General features: G+C 36.8%; 1 protein-coding gene across 2 annotated transcripts in view; it reads left to right on the forward strand.

Annotated features, from left to right (window-relative positions):
* Positions 1 to 14,765, forward strand: part of LOC138717583 (autophagy protein 5) — a 79,423-nt gene that overhangs the window by 25,205 nt on the left and 39,453 nt on the right. For both annotated transcript variants that reach the window (XM_069851103.1, XM_069851104.1), the window contains exon 6: positions 7,166 to 7,260. In XM_069851103.1, coding sequence (XP_069707204.1) covers positions 7,166 to 7,260 — 95 coding nt within the window. The remainder of the gene's footprint in view (positions 1 to 7,165; positions 7,261 to 14,765) is intronic.

Consider the following 14,765-nt stretch of genomic DNA (forward strand, 5'->3'; position numbering starts at 1 on the left):
TCGAGGCTATCTAGACTTGGGATGGGCAACTGGAGGATGGGTAGAATTGTCAGGAGTCCTTTTCCCATTGCCTTCCATGGGGAAGTCTGTAACAAGCCCTGCTGCTCGATTCCTACACAGCCTATGGGTTATTTGTTTAAAAAATGTATTGCACATTTTTTAGCAGTCATCAGAGCTTTCCTTTTAGTTTAAGTGATAATACCTACTGGGATCACCTGCTTTTAGGCTGCAGAGAAATCTTAAACTTGGTAGGGTGTATGCACTTTGTTATTTGAATGCAGGAAAGAAAGTAGTTCATCTTGATCATTTTCTTATCCTGAACCTTCTCCACATAAATTGATGACCTAGAAATAAAGGGAGGTGGTGTTGAGGAAATGGTGTACTTAAAGTGAAACTTCTGTTTCATCAGTGCATTTAATAAGTGAAAAGAATGTTGGTAAATCGGAGCTCCCTTAAAACAGGGGGAAAGGCCTTTTTGGATCTGGTAGTTAACCTGAAGAGTGAAATGCTGCTTTGTCATAGTTTTTAAAATGTCCTGTTAACCTGTGAAACCTAGGCAATACACTTTTATTTCTTTATCTTCAGAATGCTACTTTGCTATAAAAACTAATGGACAAATTGCAGCATGAAAGTAAATGTGTTAAATACACTGATCTGAAACCTGACTGTACAGTATTAGGGGAGGGATCCCCCTTTTTTTCTCATTGCATCCATAGCTACATTTGTAGTGTGGCTTATGAATTAGTTTTTTGAACTAGAATTAACAGCTAACTATATAAGGAAGTTTGTCCTAATTATTCTTTGATTGTAAATACTGCTGTTAAAAATTTGCTGTAGTGCATATAAACAACCAGAGTTGAATTGATATAATTCGTATACACTATAATAGGACAAAAAAGGAGTGACAGAGCTAGGTAGCCAACCTGGAGGCCCATACCACTGTACTTGGCTATTATTAGTACTTGAGCTAGTTAGTGTGACGTTTACTCTTGCAGTGATTCCATGTCTTATTTAGCCTGTTCAGGCTAAGTAAAGCCTACTTATGTTTTACTTTCAAATTTTATTTCTGCTGCTTTCTTGTGGTATTATATAGCAACATGCCAACTGAATGTGAATTTGGAAGGTCAGACTAGCAAGCACTTCATGCGGTGGAGATATTTCAGATAAAAACTTGTGTAATTACAAGGCAGAATTATGACTACTTTAGATATGTGCGTTCATGTTGAACGTTGTTACTTTGTGACATGAAGAATACTTCCATGTATTTCTGTAGCTAGCTTCTGTCATATTAAGTCAAAACAGTTCTAAGGTCCCATCTCTCTATATCTGATAGTTACTCATGCCTGAAAATAGTCTGAAAAGACTAGTATACTTGTGTGCCCTCTTCAGATGTAGATTTGTATCATACACCATGATCTGTCAAAATATCCAAGTAACTGAAGCATTTAATAACAAGAATAATTTAACTGTGGATGGTGCAATGTGTAACCTAGGGGGAAAAAAAAAGTTTCAGTGATGCAATAACAGCATTTGAAACCGTGTTCTCAAAAAGGCTGGCACTGAACTGCAGTGGTCAGAGAGTCAAATATGTATTGGAGTCTTCCTTAAGTCCTTGATAATTGAATTATCACTGGTCTTATTGTACAATAATAAGAATAATGAGTTTAGATGGCCTAAAGCCATTTAGAGACAAGTCTTTAAATAGATGAGAAATGAGAGCAACCAACTGTAAGTACTGTTTTCGAAAAGCGCAGTACAGTTAGTTTTAAAGTGTTTAAAATATTTATCTTTCATCAACAAAGCCACTTCATGCTTGAGGCGTACCACACAAAATTTAAGTTTTTATAAAATTGGTTGAACTAGCTCACCACTCAGCAGAACTATGTATGCCTGTACAGTCTTAATCCTCTTGGAAACAATGTGGAAGTAGCATTGATACTAAATTTTGAAGAGACTGCTTTTTGGCTGTAGCAGTTAAGTGCAGTTGCTTTAAAGTTAAGAAAATAAACCTTGTATCCTTGACTGTAGCCCTCTGTATAGTACTGTTTATTTGATTATGCATATACGATGGTTTAAACATAGCTATGGATGTAGTGAATTTATGACTAAAAGAAAAAGTTGGTGGGAGCGGCTCATAGACCGGAGGGCAGATCTGCCATTCACGGGGACTATGACAAGCTGGAGCAATAGCAAGCAGGAGCCTCGGGAGCTCACAGGCACAAGTGCATCGTCCTTCATCAGGGACAGGAAAAACGCTGTGCATTGGGGCAGGCTAGGGACTGGCTGGGAAGCAGCTTTGTTTAAGTGGGTAATGGCGAACAACAAGCTGAATTAAGTCTGTCATGTGATATTGCAGAAATAAAGATTAACCATGGAGCTGCTTTAGCCCTTGTAACCCCCAGAATATAGCCAGATGGTGAGTAATTCCCCTTGACTCAGCACTTGTAAAGCTGCACTGGGAATGCTGTGTCATCTTTGGCAGCCCAGGACAAAAGAAATGTGGGCAAACAGGAGAGAATCCAAAGGGGTACTGCTAGGATGATTAGGGGCTGGAACATATGCTATATTAGAAGAGACTGGGGGAACTGCCTTGTTTAGCCTGAAGATGGATCTAACAGCTGCTTTCCAACACCTAGAAGGAAGGATTGTAGAGCAGATGAAGTCAGGCTCCTCTCAGACATACCTCCATTGGCACTGGAGTTGGGCCGTTACAAAAGAGAACAGATACAAGTTGCGGCAGGAGTAAGTCTGATGGGATATTAGGGCAGGGGGAGTGAAAGCGGTTGAGTGGAAACCTGTGGAGGTGGTCAAACCTTTACTGAGCAAGGCATTAAGCAAACTCATTTAACTTTGTGTAGATAGCCATTCCTGGGGCAGGTGCTTTTATTCCAAAGCTTGCCCTCCAAACTCACTTCCAATCTGAAGTTTTTCTATAGTTCTGATAAATCAGTTGGAGAGTCTTTGGTGTCTTAGTGCTGTGGTTGGTTCTGCCCAAGTACTCCTGGCTGTGTATAATTTCTCTGGTTCATATGGATATTAGACAGTGATGAACCACTGAGAACAGACAAAAATTTTGTGTTTTTTAAACGTGAGGATTGGACACATTTTCAGGAAGGCTGCAAATTGGTATTGTCTGCATAGAGCTAGAGATAAAACTTAATTCCAAGCATGTATTTTTTTTAATTCACACAACTAGATGGCTTAAAGAAGAAACCATGAGTTGTGTAGACAAAAAGTTTGTGTGTAAATGGTACCCTGAGGGCTACACCTATGTTTTCACTTTTTTGATTTTCTAGAAAGCTACTTGAAGATAAAAGCCATGAATTACCATTTCCTTTTGAATTTAAACAATCTTTCCTTAATTTTTGCATTAATTCTTTCTGTAATCTCTGCAGTATTGAAGGCCAACCATGTCTGGTATCTGAGCATGCGGTGACTGCATTTCTAATAAATGAATGCTTATAAATATAATGATTTAGCTGATAGATTTTTCAACTGGATGGCTCCTCCGTTATTTGGTCACTAACTTTCTGATCTTTGACTTAAAATACAGGGTCCAAAGTTATATTTCCCTTTACGCAAAGTTACATAGCAAACATCCTCTCTTGTTTAAGTAATATGAATAGTGGAGTAATCTGAAACTTTTATACTGTCACTAATCTTGCTTCTGTTGTAATCTTATTGCCGTTAATTTAAATATTGTTATTCAGATATGAACATCTGCCTTTTGCAAGTGCTTGTTTTCGCTAATACAGAAAGTCTTTAACGCATCTGCACTTTCTGAAAAGCAGATGGATTGTGGAAAACAAAAGTAATCGGATTTGACTATTGAGGGAATTCAAATACTGTGTAGACTGCATAAGCTTTTCATGAGGGAGGGAGATGAGTGTATAAAGTGCTTTTGCTGGTAGGTACAGAACAATTCTTTGTTTACGGGCTTGATGAAAACTCAGTTTTGTTTTGATTGTCAAACTTCCGGCCAGCACCTTCTGTCTTTAAGTCCTGTCTAGCCAAAGCACTAATTAGTTCTTATAGCTTGTCATAGCATTAATAGCTTCCTTAAGTCTGTTTTGCATAAACAGGAGGTACTGACACACATAAATGGAAGAGTGATGAATTCTTTTGCTTATTTTTTCAAGGGGACTGGGAAGGGGGTGTTGGATGATGTTGGGTCTTTATGTTTGTTTGTTTTAAGCTTTGAATCTTAAGGGTTCTGTTAAAGTAGTTGGTTTGGATTTTCTATTTTGGAACTTCAGGATTCTGTCATTCAGCCAGTGCTCCTGATGCTAATACAAGCCTTTTCCAGGTCATATGTATGAGTATACAAACTGGATAGCTTTTCCTGCTGCTTACTTTAAAAATGTGTGTTAGTTTTCTTACACCATACTCTGTTTCCTATAGTAAAATGATTGTATCCATGGAAAGACATTTGGAGGACAGCAGTCTTGAGATTATGAGGATGAATTAGCTTAGATGTCTTCAGACAGTGCTATACAGACAGTGGAGATGTGTCTTAAAATAACTGACTTCATTATGTCTAGTTAATTTTGTAGTAAGGTTTTTTTTCCCCTGGAGTATCAAGTGAATTGACAGAATATACTTGATTGCAAAATGCAGCAAGTTCGTCATTCAGTGTCACAGGTTTATTACTGTTATGTTTAGAAACTACAGAAACTATTAGGAATTTAAACATCTTGATAAAACAATTGATTGTGTTAAGCATTGTCTGAGCATTCAGAGAATAACCTGAGAACTCTACATTTGTAAAAATAATTGCCTTGAATAAGGTTTCCTGCATGATTTCTGGAAGGTGAGGAAGCTGGCATGAAGAACTGTACTTTACCACTGTAACACTTCTGTTCTTCAAAGACTCCCTTGTTTACCATATATGCTACAAGGGATAATATACTGTAAGTCTGCTTGTTCAGAGTTTCTTGTTCTTCTGATCCATAAGATGTGTTGCTCCACTGTATTGAACTTTGAAAACAGTAAGCCGTTTACATAACTTTGCTAGTTACTGTAATGTGAGCATTAAATAATAAATGAAATCAATATTTGTTTTATTTTTGCCCAGGTAGGGTGTTTCCAAATATGTAGATTCCTTATTTGAGAGTCTGCTGAAGCTCATTAGCTTAAGTAGGTCTTGATTGTTTTGCTTTGTGTTTCACTATAATAGCTTTATCAACTGAGTTTGTAGTGGGATGTGGTAATTGAGTATAAATAGATCAATGCCTCCTGTAGGAGCCCTATCCGTGCAATATGTGGTGAAAGCTGTAAGCCATTCTCAACATTGTTTCCAAGGATGAGAGAAGTATGCTAGATCTTCACCTTCCCACTGACAGAATTCATCAGGAGGATGCAATCATTTTTTGTGTTGGACTTAGAATCATAGAATAGTTACGGTTGGAAGGGACCTTAAAGTTCATCTAGTTCCTACCCCCTACCATGGGCAGAAACACCTCCCACTGGATCAGGCTGCCCAAGGCTGCGTCCAACCTAGCCTTGAACAACTCCAGGGCTGGGGCATCCACAACTTCACTGGGCAACCTGTGCCAGTGCCTCATCACTCTCATAGTGAAGAAATTCTTCCTTATTAGTCTAAATATGCCACTCTCCAGTTTATATCCATTGCCCCTAGTCCTCTCACTACAAGCCTTTGTAAACAGTCCCTCCCCAGCTTTACTTGTAGCCCCCTTTAGTTACTGGAAGGTTGCTATAAGATCTCCTGGGAGCTTTCTCTTCTCCAGGCTGAACAAGCCCAAATCTCTCAGGTTGTCGTTGTATGGGAGGTGCCTCAGCCCTCTGATCATCTTTGTAGGCCTCCTCTGGACTTGTTCCAACAGCTTCATATCCTTCTTATGTTGGGGATTCCAGAACTGGACACAGTACTCCAGGCGGGGTCTCCCAAGGGAGGAATAGAGGGGCAGAATCACCTCCCTCGACCTGCTGGCCACGCTGCTTTTGATGCAGCCCAGGATATGGTTGGCCTTCAGCTGGCCTTTTGGGCTGCAAGCACACATTGCTGGCTCTTGTCAAGAAGCACTTGCTGCTAATCAGGAAACAAGGGTATGGAAGTACTTTCCGAGATAAGTATCAGGAAATGCTCCCGCAAGATACCTGGCATGAATTTATTTATGATTTCTTGGAAATTCCTGCATTGTGACAGTGAATAGATTTCTGAACGTTACCTGGCTTCAGGGCTCTGAATTCTCTAATGGTTATGTGGCCAAGCTTCTTGAGAGTCAGCTGAACATTGTGCCAAGGAGAGAAAATCTGACCACATGTTACTGTTGAAGAAACTGCATTTGATGTCTTGAAGAATTAGAGCGTGTAAGGAAACATATCCCTTGCTGTTCCCCTTCTGAAGCTGCCTTCTTCAGTAAGGCTAGTGGCAGTTCATCTTAGCTTTTCATGTTCCCTTCTGTCACTTTTGGTATTGGTTGTTTGCTTGATTTGAATAATTGATTTGCATGTATAGAAGGCTTTACTGTTCTAGACCTATGCTGTCCTTAATACATTTTAAGTGCAATAAACTATTCAGTTCTTGTAATGTCTGAACAGGATGAAATGGTGTGCTGCCTCAGGCTACTTCACTAAACCTAGTTATTTGGATAGTATTAACAAAAATGTGTTTCAAACAAACTTCTGTTTTCAGGTTGTCATGAAACTGGCAGTTTATTTTTCTGATTTATATAATACATTGTTGAAGGGTTCTTATAAGACCTGCGTATCCAAATAGAAAAACTTCTTGAGGAGTTTATACTTCTTTAGTTTGTCTGTAGTTGGGAACAATTAGATGATTTTAACAAACTGTGAGACGATGTGAACCAGTAGCAGTAGAGATGGAGGAATGGGCACTGTTAATTGAGTTAATGAAATCCGTAATTTATGGCCCAGTATCTACCTAGCAGTGGGAGATACGATATGAATTCATGTTGCTTTCTCTTTCAGTTCAGTAAGTTGCCATATCACTGTTTTCATAGGAGAATGCAGATGACTTACCTTTGGCTTCAGGCTAAACAGTGAAGGGAAAAGTGGGAAAAAAATAAATTCATACAGGTCAAACTTATGTAAGAAAAGCTTGCATGTTGTTCCAATCATGTCTCATGTACTTCTTTTAGATGAAAAGGTATGTTATTAACAAAATCCAATTTTACCTTCACAGATAAATTTGAGCAGTTTTGGGCAATAAATCGAAAACTCATGGAGTATCCCCCAGAAGAGAATGGATTTCGATACGTCCCATTTAGAATTTATCAGGTAAAAGACAGTGAAGTAAAACCACTTTTACCTAACTCTTCCACAGAGGTGTTGTATACCATAATCTGTTTTCAGAGTTATACATTCCCTTTTCTAACAACATGGTAAAACTTGTGCTTTTCTTTGCAGGACCCTTGAGTTGTATCAATTAGCAAAGACTAAATAGAGTGTGTTTGTTCTAATAGGTCATTATCATTCATTGTCGTAAGTGTGTAATACCTGAGAATGCTGAGGCTGCTATACATGATGTTAGTTTGTTTAACAAAGCTAATTCTGTCATTAAAAATAACTGCTGACTATGAAGACTGCTTTGGATGTAAAATGCTCTCTTTCAGAGTCAAACATTTCAGGAGCACCACTTTTTCCCTCAGCCACTGTGTAGGCTTTTTTCTTGTTGGCGTTGGTGAAAGTGACGGCATAGGTCTGGCATCTAGTTTTTACCTTTCTCTTCTAGTGGTATATTTTACAATCCTAAACTAGCCTTGAATAATTTTTTTGTTTTAATACACCCGTGCTCTATTTTTCCCAGCAGTTTATTTGGAGACATGTTTCTTGGAATCCTTACAATGTTTTGATGTCCTCTTAGTTTCTATAGCATTAAGGTCATGAAGAAGTTTGGAATTAAGTACAGTTAAAAGCTTTTACAGAGCTCCTGTAGCCTCTCTGTAGTTCTGCTCTGTTTTGTCTTTGAAATGTTTTCACGTATTTACATTCAAGTTTTGCATCTGTACCTATCAAAAAAAGTCATTTATTCATAGCACTGAATAGTCTGATACTACTTTATTACAAGTTTTAATGACCATGCAAACCTGCACAATCCTGCAATGGGACTGAAGTAACTTTAATGTTAGAAGACATTTACTGTCATAGTGAAACCTTAGATCGAGAACGGAAGTCAGTTATTTTGTCAGAGATCATAGCAGATGGCAAGGTTTGTATAAGTATCAAAAAATGTGTCAGAAAAAGTAGTCTGCTCACAGAATTTTGTTTGGTTGGTTGCCAAGTTGTTTGTTTGTTCTCTCATAGGGTTTTTTTAAGTCTTTTCATAGAAATCACTTAAATGGGTTTTCAAAATGGAGATTTTTTGCTGTCAGAATTCTGAATAAGCTGTGAAGGAAATTTTCTATTATGTCACATGTTTTCATGCTAGTAAAGCTTTAAAAGGAAAAAAAAAGACCTAATTCAGTAATATGTATCCCTCTAGCCAGTAGTACATACTTATCTTGATTCTCATTACTTTTTCAATTGGAAAAACTTACTTGCTCTACTTTGAACTCAAAATATGAAACTAAGAATAGAAGACCAAACACAAATAAAGATGTTGCTGGGACAGCCTTTGAGAAGGTTGGTGTATATTATTTTCAGTAATGCTTTTCTTAGTATTTCTAAATATTTTCAGTGATGTTCTGTTAGCATTTCTAAATATTTTCAGTGATGTTTTGAAGAAAAAAAAAAAAGAAAAACGGATGCAGGTGTTTCTAGCTTTGTTGTTTGGTTTGTTGGTTTGTGCACTGATTACTGCTCATCATAAAAGTTTGTTTGGAGGAATTTTCAAAAAGTGTTAGAACAGGTGAGATTGTTATTTGATTCCAAGCAAGTACTTAATTGCTGTAGTTTTAACATAATTTTGCAGTACTTAGCAACAAACTTGCATATAATTCAAAAATATTCTTAAGATATGTTTAACTCCCACCCCAATCGCATTTGATTTCTATTAGTGCTGGTAGAAGTTAGCTTTGCTTTCTAATTGATTGCTTGCATATCCCCACAGAAATACCTGAAAGCAAATTTACCTTAGGTTTGTATTACAGAGGACAATTATTCCCTATGTGTTTTCACACAGTGTTGTAGATACAGGTGGATAGCAGGAATTACTAAGCATTGCTTTCAGTGAGGGGAGTTTCTCAGCTTAGTCTCCATATCTTCCATCTTCCAAAAATTATTAGAAGGAAATTCTGTGAAGTGCACTGCCTAGAGTGTATTTTGGCAGTATGAGATGGGTGAATTTCTTTTCCTGCAAAGAAGTGTACTAGATTATGGTATCAACTAAGAAAAATCAGTCTTAGCAACAATTAAATGTTACTGGGAAATGTTGCTGCAGAAAAACGCATGCAATTAAGTGATCTTGACATGCTTTTCAAGGCTCTTTCAGTTGTAAAGCTTGTCTATTAAAATAAATTTCTAAAGAATAATATGAATCATGCCTCATGTGGTATCCAAATCTGATGGTGTGTGGGGGAAGAAAGAAGGCAAAAATACAAATGCTGTACTTGGGTAAGTCAGAACTAAACTAACCACGGGTAATTTTAAAAGGATCTATCCAGAACCTCTTCTTCTAAGTGTAGCAGCTAAGATTGGACCTAAATCTTGACATCTACTGTTAGCCAAGAGACCTTGGGGAGTTATTACCAGCTTTTGTAGTCTAAGCTGTGTCCTATGGAGCTTGTCCCAGATGAACCTTTGACATAGGTGGAAACTTTTTCTACCAGAGAAGGTTTAAAAATAGTGGTTATATTTTTGTGACACTTTTACTTACCTGCGTCCAAAAAAAAAAAGTGCCTTACTTCATCACTTCAGAGGTATAAGCTGCTGTGTCTTCAGTCAACAGTTGCACTAAAACTTCTTTGCCTTTTTATATGATAGTACTGTTGAGTAGAGTGCTATTTTCACTTGTTCTTTAGTAGCATAAGAGAAAATAATAGTAATGTTTTGTGTATATTATGTGTTTAAAAGCGTTGCTTTTCTTGTACGGTATTAAAGCTAGTTTGGCTTGAGGACTTTTTCCCTGTGTTTATAAGACCAGCTGGTTTTGCACTTTCTAATTGAATAAACTGTATGGCTGACAGTTGTCAGGAAGTTTTCATCAGTCTTTGGCTGCAGGCACTGTGATGGGGCATATTAGTCAGGCACCAGAAAAGTGTCTCTACGTGCTGATAAAGACTACCCTGAGGAACTGCTGTCTTACTCTGCAGATGGGAGCACTCTGACTCTCAGTTGTGCACTTAGTTTGCATTGATTCCTGAGTCTGGGTATTTTGTTCTCTCCCCATGTCGTATGCATCTGCTTGCTGTTGCTTGCTCTCTCCTCGCCAATCTTCTTTCTTTTCTCTGGAGTCTGCCCTATGACTATATAGGATTTACGAGTGTAAATAGCATTTAATTCTTGAGAACAAAATTACAAATTATGTGAAAGAAAATGTTTTAATACAATTCATGATAAGTTCTTCTGATCATTTCAAGAGTCACGCTTGGCTTAAGGCAGGCTGGCTGTTGTGTGTTTACCAGCCCAAATGAGGATGATCTGGGATTGTTTACTTGTTCCTTTATTTGAATACTGGGAAATGCCATGGTACTGGAATGAGCATTTCCTTTGCCTCTATTTTCTAAGAGATTTAGGTTAATTTCATTGCCTTGTTACATTGTAGACCTTAACTTTGAAAGGTTTTTCCTCCCTGAATAAGATGGTGTGATTAAATTGTACAGTCACAAATTGTTTTGATGTTTTTCTACCTTAGTAGTGTGAATGAAATTCTCTATACTTAATAGTATATTGATTAAATCTGACACTTTGGTCTTTCTGTCAGAGTTGCAGTACTGAGATGCCTAAATAGTTTTAAATGTCTGCCATGACCTGTCCGCTAAAAATAGCAAAGTGGGAGAGGGAAATTAAGTGCTCAAAGATGTTCATTTGTTGAGACAAATATTAATAATCTGAAGCCTAAGCATGCCCCTTTCCAAAGTAATAGAAGAATATTTTATTCATATTTCTGCATAATTGGTAGAGCTCAGATAATCAATTGCAAAACCCATTGCAAGTATGCAAAGTGGCGTCACAGTTTGACCCAAGTTGTGACAACTACTCAAACTGACCAAACCAGATTGTCTGGAAAGATACTGGGTCCACCTGTAAAGTTTTCAAGTTATGATGACTCCATTCTTTTTTGCTAGTGGGTTATTAATTTTTTTTTTTTTTTTGTGAAAAAGGCTCTGTTGCATTTCAAGGCTGAATTTGTCTGACTCCAGTTTCTAGATTTTGTTCTGCCTTATACCACTTTCAAGTTGTCTGACTTTCTGACCTCACCTCAAAGTTTGCTTACAGAATTATTTCAACAGCTTCGTTTTTCTTTGTTTAAGCTGGATCAATTGAGCTCTTTAAGCCCCTTGTCATGAGGCTTGCTTGCCAGTCCTGAAGTTTTTTTAAGTAATCTTTTCAATCACTGGCTGATATTTTGATAATCCTTAAAATTAGTATTAAAATTAGGAAGAAGTAGAGTCTGAAAGCACAGTTTATTTCTATAGGGTTTTTTTTAGATCAAAAATACTTCAAGAACTGCTAGGACAGAGGTGAACTACTACTTGAAACTGCAAATCTGAAAAAGTTTATGAAAGAAGTGGAAATGCAGTGAGTGGACGCATCAAGCAAAAGAACTAGAAAATTTAAGTGCTGTTAACCTGAAGAGGGCAGCACAACACAGCGAGTTTCAGGATCCCATTGGCTTGCGCAAAATACTCTTGACTAGACCTGTGTGTAATATCTTATTTAACTTTTTTCTTTTTTACTAAAAATGACGCTTTCTTAAAGGACCTGTAGAAAACAAATTAATTTATTTCTTAAAACCTTCCTTTTACCAAGAGGGAGTTAGAGTTAGTAGGAAAATAATGTGAAATGATGGTTGATCTGTGTAATAGAGCTGTGCTCAGCCCAGTTTCTGTGCTGAAAAGTGGACTGATTCATCAGAGAGTACACACTTATTCTAATAACTTAAACACCAGAAGACTTTTTACCAGTTTTAAATTACTTCAAAATGAAAGCTCTATGAATGAGAAAGTCTAAAAGCTGTGGTAGGTAAATGTTTTCCCTAGTGTCTCATTATTGTAGGAAAAAAAATTATATCGAGTATTACATATGGGAAGCATGATCCGTAAGTTTCTATGAATATGTGTTTTCTGAACTTGATTGCTTAATTCTGTGCTGAAAGTAATAGCAGTTTGACAAGCTTTTGCTTTGAGTTGGAGGTCACTGTCACCCCAGTTGAGGTTGCATAATTGCGTAAGCTTTTCTGGTCTATCTAAGTGCAAAGTGAAATGAGCTAGCTCAAGCCAGTGCTGCTAAAGATGACTTTTTTACGTGTTTAGTATTAAAGAATGTCCATGCAGTCCTTTTCTAAAAGACTTAAGGAACCCATATGCAGGATCAGCCCTGTGCTTTTAAGAATCTAAGCTCGGGATGAGGGCTGTCAATCAGAGTTGAAAAGAAAAAATCTGATGATATAAACTATATTTGCTGTTGAAGATGTGACAAAAGTTTACATACATACTTCCAAGTTATCTGTAAAACTGTCAATCTGCCTAGTTTGAACTGTTGTAAAAGTTGCAAAGAGCTTGGGGAAGGAGGCACAGAAGAGATGTGGCTATAAACCTTAAACTTGGGTAGCTTCTCTGAGCTATGGTCAAACTGTTAGCATGCTGGATAGTTTTAAGATAGCTCAAGCTCAATAGGAGCTACAGGTATCCTTGAGTTCAATGTAGATGTTGTTTGTATACAAAGAATAAAGTAGTTTTGCTTATGTGGAAAATATTTTGCTGAAGTTCTGAGTTACATTATAGCTAGTTTAAAGCAATTTAGGAATACATACTGGATTCTGCATAATGGGGAAAAATAGGTAGTATTTTGTGTTAAATCTTTTTTTATATTATGAGATTCTCTTAGGGAAGTCTAGGTGTAACAAACCAGTAGCATCTTGGTTGTTAATAAATTGTATAAGCAGTTATATAGGGAGTTTTTTGTTGCTGGCAAAAGATAAGGCAAAATACACTGAGTTACAATGAAATATTGAACTTTTTTGGCACAAAAAAATTGTCTAGTCCTAATATGAGAATGTCATAATCTTACCAAATATTTTATACACTCCCCAATCACAAATTTTAGTTACTTTTTTAGCAAATTGTTTTTGCATAAAACTCTCATTTGTCATCTTTTCTCTGAGTTGTCTTATGACAATGAACTTGGATAGAAATAAGTTTATGTAAATATTCATGCTACAAATTTGAATTTAAACCATGAGGTTTGAATTCTTGTGGCTCTATTTTCTTAAGTGGTTTCATTAAGGTAGTACTCCTGTATATTTTACATCATCCTAAATTTGTTATGTAAGTTAATATATGCATGCAGTTAAGAATAATTGAACTTTTCACCTCAGCCTTGAGTGTTAATTCTTAAGAATATGAATACGTTGAGAGGCTGGGATGAAGAATAAATGAAGCAGTAATCCGGTTGTATTGGATCTGTGTAGAGTTATTGCTGGACCTTGTAATTTAAATGCAGTGCTCACTAATATATTGCTGGCTTTCTTTTGATCATTACAGCTGTTTTACTCTGTTTAGTCAACACCAACTGATTTGCCACTTTCACTACATATCTTGTTATGTGGTCAGGTTCTTATTTTATAGCAAGAGGGGTTTTTGCTACCTGAAACTTGCAATCCGGAGCTGTATTCCTCTGAGATTTGGCTCTCGTAATCTCACATGATAGCGAAAAGAAAACCCCAGTTTGTGAACTGCAGATGTGGAATTTTTTCTTCAGAAGAGTGAAGAATATCATCTTTGAGGGTTGCTTATGCGGCTGTGCAGCGTATGCATTGCCTGTTGCTTAGGAATTAAACTAGAGCAAAGCCTAGCCTATGATGATGATAACGATACAAAAAGTTAACTCAGCATAGATGAAAGTCAGAGCAATGCCCGTTTTGATTTGTCAATATCAATATGCAATCTTATTCTTAATTTGCTTATTTTTAAGTAAAAAAGGTAAATAAGGCAATTTATTATTTGCCTAAAATTGAAGATTAGAAATTATAGAAAGTGTTCCCTTTTTTTGGAAGTTCAAAGACTTCTATTTACAATTCCCAGAAGACTTGAAAGCAAATTGTACACAGGTAAGTGTGGAATGAACAAACCTACAAGAAAGTGGGATATGAAGCCATACTTCAGGAATACATTATGAATTAGCAAATAAATTTCTGAAATTTTGCTCTTCTTGACTATAGGAGTTTCTTCTAGTTAATAGTTACTGCAGAAAGCTATGGAGAATTATTTGTTTTAATGCTTTTAAGTAGATTGAAAGTGTTATAAAGTATTGTACTACTCATTGCTCTTAATCAAACAATGTAATGTTTGCTTTTGTGGATGTAAGTCTTTTTCTAAAGTTGTTTGCTTCATAGGTAGTCAGTACTCAATTGTTTACTTTTATGCGAGGCTTAGGTTGGCATCTGCACATAAGAGACTGCAGATGTGAAGAGCACTATTGATTTGTTGTCACTGACTCTTCAACTGCCCTGATATTTTACCAATTCAATACATAAATCCTTTTCTGAGGAGGAAACTTAATACCTAAAGGCTATGCTTATATCATAAATGCCTTTGTCTTCAGTGCTCAATAAAAATGTTTCTTGGAACTGTTTCTTCTATTTAGGCTCTTATTTCTGGCCTTATGGCCATTGCCTGCTGTCT

This window comes from Phaenicophaeus curvirostris, chromosome 2, assembly GCF_032191515.1.
Source record: "Phaenicophaeus curvirostris isolate KB17595 chromosome 2, BPBGC_Pcur_1.0, whole genome shotgun sequence".
Taxonomy (NCBI): domain Eukaryota; kingdom Metazoa; phylum Chordata; class Aves; order Cuculiformes; family Cuculidae; genus Phaenicophaeus; species Phaenicophaeus curvirostris.